The 21,619-nt window shown below is 53.3% G+C and overlaps 1 protein-coding gene across 3 annotated transcripts; it reads left to right on the plus strand.

Annotated features, from left to right (window-relative positions):
* Positions 1-340: 340 nt before the first annotated feature.
* LOC117889439 (ectonucleoside triphosphate diphosphohydrolase 8-like) lies at positions 341-19,948 on the plus strand. Of its 3 annotated transcripts, none has more exons than XM_034793643.1 (10): positions 341-438; positions 7,004-7,129; positions 7,772-7,889; positions 8,785-8,935; positions 9,484-9,643; positions 10,252-10,482; positions 12,375-12,641; positions 14,596-14,706; positions 15,429-15,566; positions 17,663-19,948. In XM_034793643.1, the coding sequence occupies exons 2-10, from the start codon at positions 7,016-7,018 to the stop codon at positions 17,873-17,875; spliced, it is 1,503 nt and encodes a 500-aa protein (XP_034649534.1). In that variant the 5' UTR covers positions 341-438; positions 7,004-7,015; the 3' UTR covers positions 17,876-19,948. The 3 variants fall into 3 exon arrangements, with proteins under 3 accessions (XP_034649534.1, XP_034649535.1, XP_034649536.1); XM_034793644.1 differs by lacking the exon at positions 341-438 and adding an exon at positions 5,599-5,866; XM_034793645.1 differs by lacking the exon at positions 341-438 and having other exon boundaries at positions 7,001-7,129; positions 7,326-7,889.
* Positions 19,949-21,619: the final 1,671 nt, after the last annotated feature.

Raw genomic sequence — 21,619 nt, forward strand, 5'->3', positions numbered from 1 at the left:
TGTTAGTCTCTAAGGTGCCACAAGTACTCCTGTTCTTCTTTTTGCGGATACAGACTAACACGGCTGCTACTCTGAAAGCAGAGAACTTGGGAGCGGAAAGAAAACGCCCTGGCGCTCAGAGCCCGAGTCAACAGACTGGGCCTCACCAGAGGCGTTTGGGCTGGGGCGGGAGGCTGGAAACCCGGGCGGGGAGGGGCTTGGCAGGGGCTTTGCTTTCGCTTTGCTGCTAGGGAGCAGCAGCCTCGCCAAGCGGGGTCACCGGGGCGCTCCCAGGCGAGCTGCAACGCCGCCGCTGTTCTGGGGGCAGGGCCGCCGGAAAGCGAAAGAGATGGCCGGGCCACTGCGGGGCGGGGCGGGCTGCCTGCAGGGGAAGGGGGCCGGGCGCCGGGCGGGAGGCTCCGCAGCAGGACGCAGCTGTTCTGGATTCCTGCACGGCAGGTAACGCGGGACTCCGGCTGCCCTGGCTCGCGGGCTGCTCCGAGTCCCCTTTGGTGTCGTGTCGGTGCCCGTGCCCGGGGGCGCGCGTCGCTCGTGTTCCCCGGGCTCCCTGCGCTGGGCGCTCCCAGCAGAATGGCGGGGACGGGACTGGGAGGAGCCCGGGGAAGTTCTCTGACATGCAGCGAGAGTTGGGCATGTGGCTCCCTCCGGCTCCTCTGAAAACCTCTCAGAAGTGCCGGACTGGATCCGTCCCAAGGGCCATCTCGTCCTGTGTCCTGGCTACACAGGCCCCAGTGGCTCCCGAGGAGGGCGAGAACCCTGCAGTAGGGAGCTGTGAGATAATCTGTCCCCCGCGTTAGTCTGCAGGGCACTGGCTCAGACCTGGAGACAGGCACTGTAAGATCCCTGCCAGAATGCTGTTAGCCGTCCCTCTTGTAACTGCCCAATCCCCTTTTGAATCTTGCATTGTCGGTGTCTGTATTGAGGTAGCACCTAGGAGCCCCAGTCATGGACCAGGACCCCCAGTTTGCCAGGTACGGTACAAGGAGGCAGCCTCTGCCCTACAATCTAAGTAAACTGGCCTTGTTGACTTCCTGTGGCAGGGAGTTCCACCATCTAGCTGTGCACTGTGTGAAATAGTATTGACTTCTATCTGTTTGGAATTTGCCACCTTTTAACCTAGCCTATATTACATTTAAAATTTAAGACTGGGTCTTTGTTAGATCATCTTCTCTATCTTCCTGGGGCTAGTTCAGGGCTGTTCCTGTAATTCACCATTTAGGGGTTTTGGGGGTCTGACGGGGACCTGTCTCCGCCCCATCCTCTTCCCTGCAGAAACCACATGGACTCCACCGGGTGTGTGCTCAGTGAAACTTTATTTCTATTCCCCTTCAGCAATATCACCACAGTCCCCCCGGGCTCCTGCCTGTTTACACTCTGCAGAGCTTTAGGCCCTCTCAACAGGATCTGACAGGAACAGAGATCTCCCTACCGAGGCTTCTGCGTCGCTAGACTTAGCCAGCCCTGTTCCTCCCTCTCTCCCCTGCACGTCTTTCCTTCCTGTGCCTCTCTTAGCAGTCCAGAAGAACCTGCCCTTTGCCTCCTCTCGACTGGCTCCCTTATGGCTGTATTCTCAATGGCCCAGTTAGTTTCCCTGCACAGCATCTCATTTCCAGCTGGGGAGGTGAGCAGGGTGGGAGAAGGGGGAGGAGCACGTGGAGACACTCTGCCCTGTGCCTGCGCTGCATCTGGCTGCCAGCTGTGGGGGGTCAGTTTTGGGAGGTGAATTTGGACATGCCAAACAAGTATCACAATTGGACCAGGCTCAGACACGTCACCTGGCCTTCAGGTGGGAGACCAGGGAGGTTGCCCTAGGGTGCCAACAGCTGGAGCAACATTTGGCCAGGTTGGTTTTGTTTTTTCCCTCCTTGGGTGGTAAAAGGTCTAGGGCTGGCCCTGTTCCCATGTTCGTCAGCTGCTCTGCACCTCAGCAGAGCATGGGGCCAAGCTCAGCCCGCATGTCAGTGGGCACCATTCCTGTTGACTTCAGCCTCCACTTAACTCTCCTGGCCGTGGCTGGGAATTCCTCTTCAGTGCCCTGTGCAATGCCACCAGGGCACTCCCCTGGGCTTTGGGTCAGGCTAACGGAAGCTGCTGGCTTGTGGTTGGTATGTGCTTTCCTCTGCTGCCCTGGGTACGATCCCTCTGCCAGGCCCCACACTTCGTGCATGCCAGTGAAAAAGGGACTTCTCCCGATAGTTCCGGCTTGGTTTTAATTGAGGAAGCCCAGGGGTCTGCCAAGAGGTGAGACCATTACAGTGTTTTAGATCCTGCTGTGGGGTGACTGTTGGTAAATGCTGGCTTTCTAATGCTGACAGCTACTAGTGAACTGGGATTGGTGCCTGCCTCAGTGCGATCAACATTCCCCCAAAGTCTGGGGGCTCTATGGCTATTTATTTGGATTGTGGTAGTGCTAGGAGGGCCCAGTCCAGATCAGGGCTGTGTTGTGTCAGGCACTATACAAACACAGAGGAAGACTTAGGTGTAAAACCTGTAATTCTTACACCCCACAAAGGCAGTCAACACATAGAGATGGGAGAGAGGGATTCAGTCAGATTGGGGACCCAAGATTTTGGCTAAGATCCATTTCTGAAATCCGTTTACTATCTCGTTTGCGAGGCCTTGGAAGAAGAGATCTTACGTGATTGCTCTTTCCAAGCCCAAGAGAAATTGGCCTCACAGGGTATTGTGTTCAAGGCAAAAACACAGAAGTTAAATAAGAACATCAAATACTCTTGCTGGAGGGTTGCAGCATAGCACTACTTTTATTCTTAGAATCCAAAGCGATAACATATAGAAACCAAAACCAGAGCGAGATGAAGCAGGCTGCTCCCCAAGGCAGAAAGGCACAACTCACCCCACCTTGTTCCAGCTTGCTCTTTTCAGACTTAGTCTGATCGCATGCTTCCCCACAGAGCCCCCTACCTGCAAGCAGAATCAGGAACCCCACCCCACATACCACTTTTGTGTCTTGTCTACACCTGCAGTGGTATGTAGGATACAGGCACTACATGCATAGCTGTATGCTGCCGTGAAAGCAGGGTGCATCCTCACTTGTCACTGCAGTGTGTAGCCACATGTGGAGCAGGGGGAGGCAGTAAGAAAAAGCTGCTAAAAATAGCAGCATAGACATGGGAGGCACGGCTTGGGCATGTAGAACCAGGTAGGGTACCTGCCGTGGGGGTTCAGGCATGTAGGGAGCTCTACTCTTCTCACCTAAGCTGTGCCTCGCTGTCTACACTGCTATTTATACCCGTGCTAGCTGGGCATGCAGCCGTCCTCTACATGCTGCCGTAAGTGTAGACGTGGCTGTACTTGGAGCTGGGGGTGTGATTCCCAGCTCAAGCAGACATGCTTGCGCTAGCTCCCATTGAGCTGATGCACTAATAGTAGTGTAGCCACGGTAGCACTTGCTCCGCCCCGGTGGGAACTTCCTCAGGTTGGCTAGCCTGTGCTCCTGCTCACTGCTGCCCAGGCCACCACAGCTACAATACTAGTGTTAGCAGGAGCCTTTTGACAATACAGTTTTGTGTTGAAGAATGGACGAGTCATCAAAACCCAGCGTTGTCATGGGGAACGGTGGGTTGTGATACATTTTTAAAGTTTTTTTAGCAAAAAGTTTTGAAACTGTAGATGTTTCATCTTGAGATTTTTTTCAAAATGAAAAATTCCAGTTTTCCTATTCAAAATGTCTTTTGGCTTTGTAATCTACACTAAAAAGGTCAAAACCAAAATGAAATTTTTTACATTGTTGAAACAAAATGGTTTTATTGACCTGAACTGAAATTGTGTTCAGATTTTTCAAGTCACACAAATATTCAAGGTTTTGACTTTTCATCCTGATTCAGAACGCAAAAATATTTCTTACTTTTGAACATTTTTGCAGGACAGGAGAACCATTCCCCATCTGGTTCTCCTGAAGCTGTACCTACCCCCGGGAAGTTAAAGCTCAGGGGGATGACCGTGTTGTTTTTGGATTGAATTGAATGTGGGGAATCGGAAGCATTTTGGAAATCATGTGTGTTGCTCGCTGACCTTTCTCTATAGACTGCTCTTCCCATGCTGCACCATTGACAAGAACAGACCTCTCAGCTGATGTGCAGCAGCGAGAAGACAGGGGCATTAGAAAACAAATGGCAAGAACATGGCCAATCTGTTCTGAAATGTTTTCATTTTCTTTTGTATTCAGATAATGAATATTCCCTTCGTGCATCAGGAATTGTTTGTTTCCCTCTTTTTCCTTCCCAATCACATACCTCTCCCTGCCTAACCCTTCCCTGCCCTTTACCTTGTTGGCACGGGGCTGTGTGACCAGTCTGGCAGAGAGAACAGAAAGACCAGAGTGGTTCGAACAGTGATGAAATTACTTGAACACAAGATCTCAAAAGAAAAACCCCACCACCTGTCTACTCCTGAGGGAATTCTGTGCCAAAAAATCAGAGTCCTGTGGCACCTTATAGACCAGGGGTCAGCAACGTTTGGCACGCAGCTCACCAGGGTAAGCACCCTAGCTGGCCGGGCCAGTTTATTTACCTGCTGACGTAGCAGGTTTGGCCAATCGCGGTCCCCACTGGCCGTGGTTCGCCGTCCTGGGCCAATGGGGGCGGCGGGAAGCTGCGGCCAGCACATTCGTCGCCTGCGCCGATTCCCGCCACCCCCATTGGCCCGGGATGGCGAACCGCGGCCAGTGGTGGCCGCGATCGGCCGAACCTGCCGCATCAGCAGGTAAATAAACTGTCCCGGCCCGCTAGGGTGCTTAACCTGGCGAGCCGCGTGCTGAACGTTGCCGACCCCTGTTATAGACTAACAGATGTATTGGAGCATAAACTTTTGTGGGTGAATACATCTGTTAGTCTATAAGGTGCCACAGGACTCTTAGTCTGGATCTGTAAAAGGCAACAAACACAGATACCCCTCTGATACCAAAATATTAAATATTCTGTGCACAAGTTTTTAAAATTTTGCAAAATTCTGCCTATTTGTCAAAACAACTTTATAATCACACCATTTTCAATTATTTGACAAGTAATTTGAAATAAATTACCAAAATAATTGAAAATGGTGTGATTATATTGTGTTTCTTTGTTGTTTTGACAATTAAAATATGTAGAACTTTTCAGAATTCTACATTTTTAAACTTTTCCGTGCAAAATTCCCTCAAGAGTACCAGGGTTCTGTGTGGCGCAGTCTGGATGTGGGCAGCTTGGTGGGGGGGTCTGGGTGCAGGGGGGAGTCTGGGGCACAGGGGCTTGGTGCAGGGTTCTGGGTGCAGGGGGAATGGGACTCTGCAAAGCGGGAGGGGCACAGTGAAGGTGGTTAGGGCTCAGTGGGGGGAGGGAGTGGGGCTTGGTGGGGTGGGGTCAGGGTGCAGTTGGTTGGGGCTCAGTGGGGTGGGGGTCCGGGTATGGAGGGGCTTCTGATGCGGGGGTGAGGCTTGGCATGGTGGGGGTTTGGGGAGCTCATGGGGGGGGGGGGTTCCGGGTGGGAGGAGGGGTCACTGTACAAGGAGCTGCTTCTCCTCTCCACCTAGCCTCTACGCATCTGGACCCCCCTGCACCAAACCCTCCTGCTGAGCCTCCCCCCACTCCCAGAACCCTGTCGTCCCGTCCCTCCCCGCAGTGCAGAGCTTCGTGCAGCCAGGGGAAGTTTCTGGGGCTTGATCTGACCCAGCCCCATCTGCTCTGTGCAGGGAAGTGGGAGGGGGGACTCTGTCTCCGTCCTCGGCTCTCCTCCCCCCCCCCCACCTTCCCCAGCTGTGACTAATGTCCCTGGGTTGCCTGGCCATCCCCAGACCCTCCTCCAGCCAGTGATTTACCTCTCCCCTGGCTGCCTGAACAGATGCATGTGAGCTGTGAAGCTGCCTGGAGGGGTGAGTGAGCACTGGTACAGCTTCTCCTTGCTTCCCCACAGAAACCATTTTCTGCAAGGAAGTAAAGGGATTGGGTGGGGGGTGGTTTCTGCTGCGCTGCAGTAGCGCAGAATTTCCCCAGGAGTAACCTGTCCAATGACTTATTCACAACAAAGAATTGGCTTGAAACAGTGCCAGATAGCACAGCTGAGCTTGCTGGTCTCACCCACCCAGACAACACCTGGCATCTCTTAATGCGAGAGCACAGAACTAAGCGCCAGGAACTCCCGGGTTCACTTGTTCCCTCTGGGGCCTGGAATGTTTAACCTCTGAATCCATTTGTAAAATGAGGGTTTTTCTCTCCGCTGTGTGTGTGTGAAGTTATGAATGATGTAAAATGCTTTCTTTGCATGCATGTAATTACACTCCCAAGCCTCTTTATTTTTCTGTATTAAATATATTTTAAACAAAAATCAAACCCGTCCCCATCCCATAGCCCTTGATCCAATGTATGTGCCCTGTCTCCCACCAGACCCAAACAGCTTTGCTAGTCTCGAAAGGGGAGGCGAATGTGGGGAGGGGCAAGGAATGGAAAGTGAATCTAGAAATGGTGCAGGATCTTGCACTTCAACTTTGGGTTACAGTTGGGATGAGACTGTCTGCTAACTAGGAGAGCAGAACCTGCCATGGGGTCAGAGATGATGGAGTTGGACCATGGGGGTGGCATTGTGATTGGCTGTTCTGCTCAAGTTGTTATGCCAGGGGCCTACTGCAACTTGAGCTGTGCTCTGCATGGTGTGGCATGGAGCAGAAGTAGCAATCACCAGCACCTGAGCCTCTCTGGGCTGGGCCAGGCCTGCATATTGTTGTTGTTTGGTCTTATGGGAGCTCTTTCCTCTCTGAGCCTCCTCTGCTCCTCTCTGCACCAAACCCACCACCAGGGTCATCTAGTTTGCTGTACCATCAGGATGTACAATTGCTCAAATGTATGCTTGTGAAGCTGGAAACAGACTCACTGCAGTGGGGACAGGCTCAATGGGACGCGTTAGCCACCCACCGCCCTTGTCCTGAACTCTCTTTAAAAGTAAACCAGGAACTGGCTGGAAAGCAGGAAGATGAGATGTGTTTGTCTTGACACAGCTTCTGCTTTGCTCTCAGATTGGTGCAGCAATGTTAGGGCAGGATGCCAGGTGCCTTCTTGCGGTGGCTGCAGCTTCAGGAATAGCTACCCTCATCCTCATCCTTGTTCAAGTGAAGGACGTTTATCTGCCTGCAAAAACCAAGGTAGGTGCAGTTGCTAGAGTACATTGCTTGCAATGACTGATACAGAAACCTCTGCTAGCTGTGTGGGTTTGATAGCCTGTTAGAAATAGGCTTTTCCGTGTCCCCAGACCTGCTGTGTGTCATCCTGTCTGTTAGTGGTTCTGCTGTGTAACTAAACTAGTTTCTCTTGACTTTTATTTCCACTTTCTCTTTTCAGATCTCATGAGCATCTTGTATGTTTCCTCTCCTCTGTCCTTCTTCCCAGGGTTTCATGTTCCTTCCCTGTTGTCTCTTTCATTCTTACTTTTCTAAGACTGTTGCAAAACTACCACTTCCTGATTTCCCAGCCTCCGATAGCTGATAGCCGGTGAACAGCCCCACAGGTTTGAGCCATTCCACATGTGTCTCCAACTCCTGAGAGCTCTGTGAATGTCACTGCAGGGGCGTGAGACTTGTTGTTTCACACCTCACTTCCCTTTCCATCTCGGAACTTTATCTAACTGTAAAACCCAAGGAATAGAAACAAAGGCCTGGTTAAAGCCGGGCTGGAAGGTCAAGCCTGAAAGTGCAATTCTTTGGATGCAAGAGCTGAGAGCACATACAGCAGCCCTTGTGCAGCTGTGAGCTCTGTGACCTCATCTTCCCTCCCGGCTCCCCCTTCAGTATGGGATGGTGTTTGATGCCGGCTCCTCGCACACGGCTCTCTACATCTACAAGTGGCCAGCGGATAAAGAGAACGGCACCGGCATCGTCAGCCAGGCTGAGGCCTGCACCGTGCAAGGTCAGTCAGATGTTTCTCTCTCTCTCTCACCCTTATGCCCTCCACTTGGTTGTGTCCATGTGCCAAGAAATGTGTGTGAAATGCTTCTGTCAGGGGCAAAGGTTGCTGTGCTATTTACTGCCCTGCACTTGGATTACCCCTCAGGCCTAACACCACCTCCTTCTGCCTGGATCTCTATTTTCCAGGGATAGCAACTGGGCCCCATTCATCCCTGGTGGGACTCTACAGAAGTCAGTGGAGTTGGACTAGGTGTGAGTTTGGCCATTGACATCATAGGTGCAGCACAAGCACATATATTACAGGTGGACTTTGCTCCTTTAGCTACCTGCAATATAATGCAGTGGACCCCAGGGAGCAAAGGTGGAAGCTGAACTGTCCACCACATCCCTGTGCCATGGAAAGACCTACAAAGCCAAAATGGGAGAAGTGAGTGTGACCCTCCCCCATCCCTAGACTGCTATCCGGAAAGCAGGGGTGACACCCAGCTGTACTGTAAAACGGCAGTGAGCCTGGGGGAATGAGATGTCCCCAACGCAGCCCCAGGCCCAGACACCCCGACCTTTGTCTGCATTCAAGCTCTATGTCGTGGTGACGGCAGACCCAGGATGCATGGGTGTCCTATGGCCCAGCTGCCAGGCAGGAGCAGCCTCTCCCACAGTGCTCTGCTGCAGGAGTGTAATTTGCTATGGGGCAAGGAGGGCAGTTCCCCCCCAGACCTTGGTTGGCGCTCCGCAGACTTTTCCTACATCTATACACTCCTCTTCCCTGCATGCTGATGCCAGCAAACAACTGACCCTCACTCTGGGCTCTCCAGCCCCAGGTGCCAACAGCATTGCCAGTCCCTGTCTCAGGGCCCTGGCTGAGCTCAGGCTCTCACTGGGATGCTTCATTCCAGGACCTGGGATCTCCAGTTACGCTGACAACCCCACTAGGGCCGGAGCCTGCCTGAGGGCCTGTCTGGACAAGGCCATGACGATCATCCCTGTGGAGCAACAGAGAGAAACGCCCACCTACCTCGGCGCTACTGCGGGCATGCGGCTGCTGAGGTACCTGGAGTGACTGTGTGGAGGGCAGCTCTGCACAGGGAATGGCCGGTTCCCCCATTTCAGTCACCTACTGTTCACTGCAGGAGTCTTTGGGGACAGACCTCAAATCTATACTCTGCACAGGTGATAACATTTTCCCTGTGCCTCTGTCCCACTCATGCAGCTTGTCCACCTACTGCCTTCCCTCTACTCCAGAGTGGGCTGCATGTCCGTGGTGAGCGTGTGCATTGCTAAACTCCTGGGGGGCTCTTGCAGGACCAGTCGGTCTAGGCGAGGCTCTTGCCATTGGGGTGCCATGGCAATGTGAGGAACTGCAAGTGCCAGAAACTTGTAATTAAGCGTTAACTACATTCCTCTTCTGTTACTGGCTGACTTGATGGAGTATCAGGAGCAGAGGGCCTTTTTCTCACCCACTTCGGCACCTCCAGGGAAGATGCTCATGTTCAGGTTTATTACCCCTCTGGAAGGGATTGGATTAGGCAGTCACTGTGCATGCCACACCGTATCCGTCAGGGGCCCAGTGGAATCTCTCCCCTCCCCATTCGCAGGGAGCAGAACAGCACAAAAGCCGACCTGGTCTTTGCAGAGGTCTCCAAGACCATCCGGCAGTACCCTGTAGATTTCCGTGGCGCTCGGATCCTCACTGGGAATGAGGAAGGATCCTTTGGCTGGATCACAATCAACTACCTGCTGGAGACGCTCGTCAAGGTCAGTGCCTGGGCAGGGGGGAAGGAAAGGGAGTGACCTTGGCTGGCAGGGCTGCTCCTTTTCTATAGAAAACGGGTCAGACGAGGAGCCAACATGGCAGGTCGTCTCAGCCTAGCTCATTTCCCAGACCTGCTCCCTTCTCTGGCTTGTGCCTTCTTGGCTCCAGCTGGGAATTCCCACACTGCATGAGAATCCAGGGCTCTGGAAGCTGGATTTTGAGTCCCTGACATAGGACCAAACCCCTCACAAGAGGAGCTGGTGTTTCTTTACTTAGGAGGGTGCTGGTGTCTCTCCCTGCTTCAGCTGCAGGCAGCAGCACTTCCATGGCAGGAGGGATTCAGGGAGACCCTGTCCCATGCCAGGCCTCAGCTTTTGGATGAGACGTGTCTAGTTAAGTGGCGGAAAAGACACCCCCTGAGTGGCAGCTGGTCTCCTAGGCCCCACATCCCAGTGCAAGAGTCATGGACACTGATTAACAGACATGCTTCCTTGCTCAGCCTGTGACGCTGCTTTCCTATGGAGATGGGCACTCTATCCCCTGGCCCTCCAGTGACGCTGTTCTTAACTCTAAGCACCAGCAGTGAACTGATTCCATGTGGTGGGGGCAGTTCTCTTTCACAGGGACGTGGATACACCCTGAGGCAGCTGCAGTTGTGGGAGCACTGGACCTTGGAGGAGCCTCGACCCAGATAACCTTTCACCCTGGTCGGGCCATTGAGGACAACAACACCGAAGTCCTCTTCTGGCTGTATGGGACCAACTACTCGCTTTATACCCACAGCTACCTTTGCTACGGGGAAAACCAAGCCTTGAAGAAGCTGATTGCATCCCTCAGAGAGGTATTCTCCTGAATCTGCCTATTTCCTCTTCACCAGACCTGGGGCTCACTGAGTCTGGTAGCACAAGTGTAGTGGGATGCGCACATGGCCCTATGGAGCTATTGCACCTTTGGCTGTACAGTGCAGCAAAAGGCAAAGCTAGTAATAACTTGGCACTTCATATAATGAGATCCATACCCATCAACTACTTACCCCATTGCTCCCCATGCGGGAGGTGTTAACCCTGTGCTGCAGAAGGGAAACAGGCAGAGAGGACAACACCTTAAAATATTACCTCTGATGTGGGGTATCCACTGGAGGTGCCTCTGGCCTGGTTTTCAGAGCCAAGTGGCACCTGGAGCTCCCACTGACTAGAACTGGGTATGCTAAGCACCTCTGAAAAGCTGGCCTGAGGTGTCTCACGTTGGGCACCAAACATAGTGGCTGTGTGCGAGTAGCTGCTGTAAGAGGCTTGTCCTATGCTCCAGGAGGAGTCTGTGGCCCAGGTGGGATCAGAACTTGAGTTCTAGTGGCACTTAACTCCCCGGGCTGTAGGCAAGGATGTGTGTGAAGCATAGAGCTTTACCCAGCTCCACGAATACCAGCAGCATAGCAGGCTCTGCATGGCCCTGTGCTGTTTAACTTCCACGGCAGATCTATGGGCCTTCCTGTGAAGGGAGCTCTGATCTGACTGCACAGGGGCGAATCGCAGGGAGACTAGATGCCCTTTCAGTCTATCAGCAGGTTTCTGTAACAGGGTACTGGTGCTGGGGCACATGCATGCAACCCAGGGCCCTCTGTCGAGGCTTTGGCTCTGCACCTCAGACAGCTGACCACAGCTCACATGACGGCTTGGAGGCAGCGTTTCCTAGAAAAGGGAGCCTGCTCAGTCGAGACAGACAGCAGTGTCAAGAAGGGACACTTGGCACTAGGCAGGCAAAAGGTTTGGCAAGAGATTCCTGCAGGGACAGGGTTAGCAGCCTAAACAGGGAGAGGCTGCCGATGGGAAGGTGCGGCAGAGTCGCTGTGAGACACAGCCCACTGAGGTGACACTGAAATTCTGCTGCTGGTGGGGGAGCCAGCCCACAAGCTGTCCCCTGGCTTGCTGGTCCAGTTACTGTTAAAAGTTGGGTGAAAGAATGAGAAATGCTGGGCAAAATGTCAGAGTGTGCAGAGTGTTTTTTGTAAAGATGAATCCGTGCTTGCCCTTGGCTTTTGGCTCTTCCCCACCCATGCTCTCCTTTTTAAAACAAGCTGATCTAGCATGAGGTGACCTGACAGGAAAGAGAAACTGCAAACCACAGGAGGATCCATGGCAAAACTAGCACCCTCCCTGCCTTAGGATCTCCATTGAGGAGGCTCTGGATGGTCCTGAATCTCTGTGGTTGCCCATAGAGTATAATGTGAATCTTGTCTTGGTCTTTCATTACATGGGAATGAATGTGTCTCCCAAAGGAGCGAGGCCAGTAGGGTGCAGGACTGTGAGCCAGTGGGGGCGTAAGGGGAGGAATGCAGAGCACTGGTGCTGAGGGGTTGGTCCTAGTCCAGCCCTCATTCTGCTGAGTGTACACAGGGACTGTCAGCCTGCAGGAGCAGAGCGGGGGCGCTGGTCAGACTTTGTTTGTTTGTTTGTTTGTTCCCCATCCGACAGTTTAATTCCTGCAGCCGGGTAAGGAGATCACCGCTCTGAATGGGCCCAGAGTGGGAAGGGAATGTTTCCCTCTGAGAGATTAGCAGGATTCCAGAGAAAATCCAGCGTGCATAGGGCTGGGTAGCATCTCGGGCCTGCCCTCTGCTTTCTCCACTGTGGGATGTTCCAGACTACAAGGCTGGCTTGTGTGTGAAGTGGTGGGGACGGGGGTTTGGCTGCTATCCCAAGCCTGAGCACTGCTAATGGGTTCCCCTTTCTCTAGGAGAACCTCACCTCTCAGCAGATCTCCCACCCGTGCTACCCTAGGGGATATGAGGAGAACATCACTGCCGCTGCCCTGTATGACAGTCCCTGCATCCCGGCACCAGCTGCACACGACCCCAGCCAGATCCTCACGGTGCGGGGGACAGGAGCCCCAGCGGAGTGCAGGAATGCCGTCCAGAAACTCTTCAACTTCACAGCCTGTGGGGCCAACAGGACGTGCGGGTTCAACGGGGTCTACCAGCCACCGGAGCATGGGCAGTTCTTCGTAAGGGAGCCTTCCCTTCTCTTCTAGCTGGCTACCACACTGTAGGGAGCTGGGTTCTGAGGGCTCTCATGCTGGCTGAGGGTCCCTGTACCTTTTGGGGGGGGGGGGTGCTGTGGGGGGAAATTCCCATTGGTACTAATGCGAGCAAATGTCTGAAAGCCAGGTCCAGCCCAGTGCACAGAACAAGCTGCTGCTATGTCTCTTGTGACCTTTCCTTCCAGCATATGGCATCTTGGTGATCGCTGGCTGGGGGCACATGGGGCAGGGTGTGGGGCAAGTTACAATTTTTAACTGTCTGTAAACATGGGAAAGTGAAGTGGCTGTGTTGTCTACCTGGGCAAGTTGCAAAGGTTCAACTTAAGGTGAGACTCTAAATCGACGTGAGTAAAGCAGTGCCCAAACCTGTGTGGGTTCTTAGAGCCCATCGACATGGCAATGCCAGGGTGACTGCAGCACAGGTGGCCATAGCTGTGCTAGTTTTACCAGCATTAGAGCGACTACACATAGCAGTGTAATGTGGCCACACAGGCTTCACAAGTGCACCAGGGACCTGGGGTTTGTCCTGCTAGCCTGCGCTTGACCCCCACTGCTGCGTCTACACTGCTAGTTTTAGCCATGCTAGTGTGGGTGAAGCTAGTGCAGGTAAGTCTGCCTGAGATTACACTCCTCAGATTGCAGGGTTAGACATCCCTTGGTTCAACCCAGGCTATTTTTTGGTTTAGCCTACGTTGATTAGAAATTGGTGAAAGCGAAACCAAAATAAGTCTCTCAAACTGCAATCCGAGCATCTGCTGACCTAGCTCTGTTTAAATTTTCGCTATACATTAAATCCACACAATGTCGCCATCTAGACAAGGCCTTAGGAAAGGAAGCGGCTCCCAGCTCTGGAGCACTGGCACCACCCAGACATGCTGTGGGTATGTGAATAGACAGGTCATATGGACCTTCCTGTCCTCACACCTCAGTTCTGAGCTACAGCACTCAGCTCCTAATCCAGTGCCCCTCTTGTCTGGAGACAGATTTCCAGACGCCGGCGGTGCTCGTGTGGCTTCCATCAAAGGGACGTGGGACGATACCCCTCTGTCCCCGCAGCATGAACACTGTGGTTCAGCAGGGAAAGTTGGGCGTCACTAACCCATACCATGCCAATCCCAAATCTCCCCAACATGCATATCGTACCTAGGGAGAAGTAGTGCTTGTTCCTGAATGTCTGTGCCCAGGATCTGGGGCAGCTTGGTGCCTCAGTCCATGCTGTCTCTTGGGGACAGTCACGCTTTCCTGAACTCCCTTTTCCCCCAGCTCCTGTTAGCTCCCCGCTTCCAGGCCAGTGTAGAGACTATGAAGGTGTTGGACTGACATATGCCCATTTCTCCTCTTGCCCATCCATGCACCCATCAGACTATATTCCAGTGCTGCCTCCATCTGATGCAAGCTGCATCTCATGAATGTAACCCTTGTCGTTTAGATCTTATCTACAGCTCTGTGTGTTGGGAGAACTAGTGGGGTTCCCTGGGCTCAGTTCTTTGAACTCACAAGACACTAGGAAGCTTGGGCTGTTCTCTCTGCCCTGTAGGCCTTGGTGATAATACTGCCCTATGAGCATGTGCCCTGGGAAGTCATGCTTCCAGCCATGGGCAGTGGCTCAGTGAGTGTGTTCAGATCCCTAGCTAGCTCTATCCCTGCTGTGGATGGAGTCCCCACACCCATTGCTCTGCATCAGGCACTGTTCACTGGCACTAATTTCATGCCCAGAGGAGTGTGGGAGAATTCCTCACGTTTCTCTCCCCCCCCACCCCGCTTCCTTTCTGTGGCTGCATCCTTTCAGTTAGGGGAGATGGAAGCTGGTTTATGGAGCCTGCAGTGAAGAGTTGGGGTGGCTGAGGCCATTGGCCTGCGGAGAACGTGTCGCTGAGGGGTGGCTGCTTGGCTAACCTGCTTTGTTTGTTGTTTTAAGGCCTTTTCCGGATTTTATTCAGTCTTCCACTTTCTGAACCTGACCAGCGGGTATCCCTTGAGTGACGTCAGTGCCACCATCGAGCACTTCTGTGCTAAGGACTGGAAGGAGGTGAGACCCCGGTTAGCAGCTGCCGGTGCTGTCGTGTAATGCCTGAATCTAGATGCATGGGGAAACTGGAGAACACAAGGGTACCATTAACAGTCTGGGATTCTCCTTCCCTTGGGATCTTCTTGGGCGGGGGGCGGGGAGCCTTGGCTTGGGCAGAAAGATGGGGGACAAATCGTTAGCTTCTGGGTTCTAAATTCTTCTGGGACTTCTCCCCCCTGAATTTTCTGAAGGTTAACTGGCTCGTTGCGCATCAGTGGTCTGCAGACCATTTCCCAATGGTGTGTGGAGAAACCCTCTGGCCTGCTGCTCCTTCTCACACAAAACCTGGGCGACAGATTCTTCACCCTGCCCTCTCAGGATGGACACTCGGCTGGGCCCAAAGTCCTGAGGGGCCCAGTTATCCCAGTGGCAGAGCAGAGGGTCATTCTAGTGAGTGCAGGGTAGGGGAGTGGGGGCTGCATGCCTAGGGTTCAGTGACAGGGTATAGAGCCCTCACTGCTCTCTTGAGGTCCCCAGCTTGGATCTGGCCCAGGTTGGTAGCAACTGGAATCTAAAGCACAGTGGGGGCCTCTGCCACATGCCTGGCTTGGAGCTGAAATAGCAGGTCTGTGGGTGGGGCGAGGGGGCCTCTCTGACCTGTGACTCGCTAGAGTAAAGTTACCATCTCTACATGGGAACAGCAGGTTTGCACTGACCTTCCCCCCCCCCCCCCATGTCCCTAGGTGCAGATGGTGGATCCTGGCAGGAACAAGACCCGCCTGCAGGATTACTGCGCTGCCAGCACCTACATTCTCACCCTCCTGCTGCAAGGCTACAAGTTTGACAACGAGACATGGAGCAACATCCATTTCCACTGGCAGGTAGGACGTCTCCCTGGCAGGGTCTGCTGCACAGCCTGGGTCACGCCCCCCGGAGCGGGTCTGTCCCCAGCCTGCCTTACCACTGTGGGCTCCCGCGGGAAATCTGCTCCATCAGTGCCAAGATGAGGGGAGTTGGCGATAAAGGGCCTGTGCAGTCTTTACCCTGCTCCCCCCCGGCCCAGCATGGGCACTGGAATAGCTCTCCACTTCTTCCCTCCCGCTGGAGTTCTTGGCATTGGAATCGTGGCTGCCCAGCTACGTTGCACAATCCAAATGATACAATTGTGCCAGTCTGGAAAAAAGTTGGTGTGTGTTTTCTCCCCCCCTCCCCCCATGGCCAAAGAAAGTAGGAACTGAAAAGGCAACTTGAGTTACCCTGCCTGCCCTGATTCTCCTTCCCCGGGAGCCTATTTGTGCAGTCTGGTGCAGCAGCCCCTAAGGCCTGTCCCTCCGTTACACTGGCTCTCACATAAATCCACATGAGGTACACGAGGCAGTCAGGTCACAGGAATCCAAACCCCTCACCCCCCCACCCCCCCGTCTGGATTATAAACCCTGCAGATGGTAGGTGCTCTGCATGTCAGTAACCCAGCCCAGATAGAGTGCAGAAAAAGGGCCTTAAATATGTCCTCCTTCAGGGAGGCAACAGCTGTCATGGTAAGTGGAGTCACTGGGAGTTGGGCCCTAATGAGGGTCGGAGTAGCTGATTCCCATGCAGCTGGATGGTGAATTAAGCTAGACACGCTCAGACTAACCCAGGCCCCTGTATCCTCTGTAGCCCTAAACATTGCAGCAGCGTCCCTGCATTCTAGGCAGATCAGAGACTAGGATAATAACTAAATAATTAATGGAGATCTCCCATCTCCTAGAACTGGAAGGGACCTTGAAAGGTCATCGAGTCCAGCCCTCTGCCTTCACTAGCAGGACCAAGTACTGATTTTGCCCCAGATCCCCAAATGGCCCCCTCAAGGATTGAGCTCACAACCCCGGGTTTAGCAGGCCAATGCTCAAACCACTGAGCTATCCCTCCCCCCAATGTGATTTGTGTGCTGGAGGACGGGACAGATTATCCTATCACTGCCACGTTCTTGTCCCTTCCCCTGATACATCTGATGCTGGCCACTGCCAGAGACAGGGTACTGGACCATATGGATGTTGGCTCTGAGCCAGTCTGGCAACTCCTGTGTTCTGTTCTGAGGCAGCTCAGTGGAGACTGTATGAATGAAATCTGAAAATCAACAAACCAGTCCCATCACCCTGGGTTTGCTGAGATTCCAGTCAATTTTTTTGATGCTGTCTCCAGCCCCCTGATTTTGCACTCACATGGCAGCACTGCATTTGAAGCTGTCAGGCAGGGTGGGAGACACATGGCCAGGGGACAGCTGAGGGTGTTGGTACCTGGAAAGGCATGGCAGGGTTTGGTGGTGTGGGAGAAACACATTAGCTGGATGCTTCTTGAAATGCTCCCTGATCAAACTGCTGATGTTTAACTTGCCACCTTTAAATTTCAGAATTAACAATTCCTTGAGATGAATGAGGCAGGTCATGGCTCTCTGCTTTCATCTTGAGCTGTCTGCAGGCTCACAGCCAGCACCAGTTACATCCCTCTCATTTTTCTCCCAACTGTGGGGGCTACAATGCCCTTTAGTTAAAGTTGCAAATTTAAATTCTAGAGCACAATTTCACAGCAATGGAGGATGGGGGGCAGGTTCTGGGGTGGGCTCCAGGGCCGGGCGAGGGCTCCAGAGCAGGTTCTGTGGCTGTTGAACAGCAGAATGACTACATAAGAACAAGCACACTCAGTATTGCTGTAAATCACTGAAGAAGGGGGGAGGGATAGCTCAGTGGTTTGAGCATTGGCCTGCTAAACCCAGGGTTGTGAGTTCAATCCTTGAGGGGGCCATTTAGGGATCTGGGGCAAAAATCTGTCTGGGGATTGATCCTGCTTTGAGCAGGGGGTTGGACTAGATGACCTTCTGAGGTCCCTTCCAACCCTGATATTCTATGATTCTGAGGCTCTGATTTGCCTCCTTCCCTGCCCAGTACTGAGTGCCTGCCCTTTGAGTTCATAAAACTTCTCTGCTCTCTCCTCTCAGGTGGCTGCTGTGGATGTGGGCTGGAGCCTGGGCTACATGCTGAACCTCACCAACACGATCCCCTTGGAGGCTCCCAACCGAGTGAAGGGGCAGCGGCCTGACCTGTGGGCAGCGGCTGTGGTCACCACCTGCCTCATGCTGGCCATGATCCTGTGGACAGGCCTGGCTCTGTGCTATCAGTGGCCCCTTGCCACCTATGAGACTATGCTGTAGCTGGCCAGTGCTCCTCAGGCTGGGGCCCTGCTGCCATCAGGAGTCACACGAGGCTTTCCCCAGACATCATGCAGTCCTGTGTGTTAGACGTTTGTGGCCTTACAACCCAGTGCCCCTACTTGCAGCTGGAGGCAGGGTCTGGGAGAGAAACCCCTCCCCAGGGAGGGTAGGAACATTGGGTTTGAAGGACAAATGGCATCTCTTGGCAAATTGGTGACACTTTTCAGTCTAATCTCAGCCCTGTGAGCTGTGCTGGCTTCCTGCTCTCCCCCCAGCCCCCTTTCCAGTCAGCAAGTCCTGCTGTGCAAACAGAGTCTATCCTGAGGAGGTGCTGCTGCCTCCTGCAGAGCCCAGTTGGGGTGGTGTGTGTGTGTGCGCGCGCGCCATGGCCTACTGGATCTGGGGTGCAGGGGAAGTTGGGGCTGGTGAGGCAGGAAGCATTGGCTAGAGTGCCAGGAGACTCCAGGGCAAGGCGGAGGGAATGGGAGTGTGAGTCTCCTCCTGGTCCAGGGAGCACCGGCTGATATATTTGGAAGTGCCTGGATGCAGGGGCAGCTGCAGCAGCTCTGCAGGGGCAGGGACTTGCCCTTTTGTGGTCACTAACAAAGGGCTGGTTGTGGCACACGGGGTGTTGGTTACAGCCTGGGTGTTTGGGCCAGGCTCCAGACACTGCCCTGGCTCAGGGTTACAAAAAGAGTGGTCAGACTCTTTTTACCCTCGCTTATACATGTGTAAGGGAGAGAGGAGAGGCAGGCACAGGTGCCACATGGGAAAGCCACCCTGGTATGTGAGGCTGCAAGTTGTGGGTTGCTGTGGGCGTTGCACAAAGAACTCAATTTCCCATCAAACCCAGACTGGGTGCCTCTTCCCAAGCTGATCATTGTGCCACCTTGTGATTGGCTTTCAGCCTACCTGTGACAGGCCCTGCTAAAGTGAGTGCCCAGCCCAGCTCCCTCTCAGGATAAGTGAGTGCCCAAGCAGCAGGACATGAGTTAATTACCACCTGGATCTTCTAAAGGGTTATGGGGGCTCAGGCAGGTAACAACACCCAGAAGAGGCCCCTGGAGAAAGAACTCCTCAGGGCAGCAGGCTAGGAATCTACCCCTGGTGGCCTGTCCTAGGGAACAGGGGTGCTGGGGAGAGGAAGCACAGCGGGAAAGGAAGCCAAGAATAGGGTTGGCAGTTTAGATGAACATGTTCCTGGAGGTTTCATCACAGACATAATCTTTAATTACCAATGAATCATGATTTTCTGGACACTCAACAATCCTGGAGGGTTGGCAGCCTGAACCAAGGAAGAGTATTCCTGGTGTGAAAGGCTCCAAAAGCAAAGGGGTATGAATGCCAAGTCTCATTGAAACCTTGTCTCCATAGAAGGACTTCACCAGGTAGCAGTAGGCTCCCCAGCTGAGAGGAATTAGATGCTGCTCTGAGGAAACCAGGGGCATTGTGGTTTAACTGCTATGTGGCCCTTGACCCAAGAGGACCGAGACCCTTCCTGAGCTGATGACAAGTGGCCCTGACTCCAGAAGAGGGCTCTGAATCATGAGGGACTCACTAGTCAGGGACCTGGACATAAGTGGAATTGTTGGACTAAAATTAATGCAGCCTCTTCCTGCACCTTAGGATACTGGGTGGAGGCCTATTTGGGTAATGGTTTGCCTTTGGGTTAGATTAAACTAGACCCCTGAAGGGACACTGTTCACTATACATCAATCTCTTTAGCCTTATTGAAAGTCCATTAGGGGAAACTGAGGCAGGGATGTAATTATGGCTCTGCAGAGGGTGGGGGGGCCACAAGTTTGAGGGCCCCCAGTACATACTTCCAAATAACTCACTAAACATGCTTGTAAATAAAATGAAAATCCTGTGCTCGCCAGTTCTTTCTGGGTACCCTCAACACGCTCACAAGCACAAACGCTGAGGGGCTGCAGCATGTGGCTACTGCCCGACAGGCAGCCGGAGATACAGCATTCCAAAGCCCTGGCAATTCCAGGCGTTTGCATGCGGAGTTGAACCTCTGAACAATGCAGTGGAGGTGGATGTAGCTTGTAAACAACTGTGCCAACTGGAGGAGTAGTTCTGCATCAGTGACTGCCTTGTAGTTAAATGTGACGGCCCAAGATTATTTGGGGGAGCTGGAGCAGTTTGGGTTCAGGGGTCAGTGTAAGAATAGTGCAGGTAGGTAAGGGACTCAGCCATCCTCTGTGATGAGGCCCGCTAAGGTGTGTATGTCCTGGCTGATGAATGCACAATGTGTTATGGTTTCAGGCTGCTACCTGTGCAGTCATTAAACCCTATGGGCTATAGGATGCAGGAACCTGAGGCTTTGCTTATTTCTGCAGCAGCATCTCTTCTCCTGCTGCTTGGGGGCCATTAAAGAGACAGTGACACATGCTCCTGTCATGCTGGACTTCACCTTGGAAAGGAAGTTTTATTCTACTCTGAGGATAAAATCAGACTCGCAAGCAGGGCCTGGATCTCCTTTCATACAGTCTGCATCAGCTCTTCTGCGGGGTGGGGGTGAGGGGCTGATACTGGGACTGTTCCCCAGCCTGTCTGCTCTTCCTTGCACCCCAGCTTTTAGATTGATAGTAGGAAGAGCCGCCTCCCCCTTGAAAGTCCCATAGAGAGGTCAAAAGAATCCAGTAGGATGGCCAAAGCTGGGGGCATAGTTCAGCTCACATCTAACCCATCACCCATGCTGACAACCCTACTGTACCTTGTGATCAGGTTCTCACTGAGCTCCCAAGTCGTCTTAGAGCCCCTGAGAGCTCTGCAATAATATTAAAACCCACGGCTGGGTTTTCTGCTTCCTGTAGCAACATTTTGTAGACTTGGCAGGGTCTTTCCCAACACCGCTTCTGTTCTGTTTTGGGCTTCCACCCAGACCAGTGACGGGTTGTGTCACTGCCTGTCTGGCATAACTCTGGGTGCCTTAAATGCTCTGTTCATGCAGCTCACTGCCTGGACACCAACAGTCAGCAGACAAGCGAGCAGGGCACGGCACGGACACCAAGAGCCAACACACAAGCATGCAGGGCACAGCCTGGTTTCTACCCTTCGTTAGTGTTTCAAAGTGATCCCAACACTCCCAGTCCTAAATTTCCCAGAACTGTTTCCCTGGTGTGCCTAGCCCTCTCCTGGGACACTCACTGAAATGATTACACTTGCTGCTACTGTCAAGAGAGGAACCGCAGCTTGGTCTCTTGCCTGGTGTTACAGTCCCTCCAGTTCAATCAAAGCACCGGACTGGTTTAGATAAAAAGTAAAACAGTTTATTCAGTTACAAAGCCAGGTTTGAAGTAAGTTCAACTACAAAGGGCAAAGATAAAAGGGCTACAAGAAGCTAAAATTTGGCTTAACTAGGGTTACCATATTTCAGCAAGCAAAAAAGAGGACGGGAGGAGCCCCGCCCTAGCCCCTCCCACTTCCCGCCCCCCCAGAACCCCCAACTCTCCCCCCGTTCCTTGTCTCCTGACTGCCCCCTCCTGGGACCCCTGCCCCTAACTGCCCCCCAGGACTCCACTCCCTATCTAAGCCTCCCTGCCTTTTGTCCCCTGACTGCCCCAACCCTTATCCACACCCCCACCCCCAGACAGACCCCTGGGACTCCCACGCCCCATCCAACCACTCCCCACCCCCTGACAGCCCCCCCCCCCCCCAACCCCCCCCCCAACACCAAACCGAAAAGCACCCCCGCGGGGAAGAGAGGGGAAGTCGGAGGGGGCCGGAGCATAAAAA

This window comes from Trachemys scripta, chromosome 17 (genome assembly GCF_013100865.1).
Source record: "Trachemys scripta elegans isolate TJP31775 chromosome 17, CAS_Tse_1.0, whole genome shotgun sequence".
NCBI lineage: Eukaryota > Metazoa > Chordata > Testudines > Emydidae > Trachemys > Trachemys scripta.

Coding starts and splice junctions, on each gene's coding strand:
- LOC117889439 (XM_034793643.1), top strand. CDS start 7,016: ATGTTAGGGCAGGATGCCAGGTGCCTTCTTGCGGTGGCTGCAGCTTCA. Junction 8,936..9,483: donor GCGGGCATGCGGCTGCTGAG/GTACCTGGAGTG, acceptor CCCCATTCGCAG/GGAGCAGAACAGCACAAAAG. Junction 10,483..12,374: donor TGATTGCATCCCTCAGAGAG/GTATTCTCCTGA, acceptor CCCTTTCTCTAG/GAGAACCTCACCTCTCAGCA.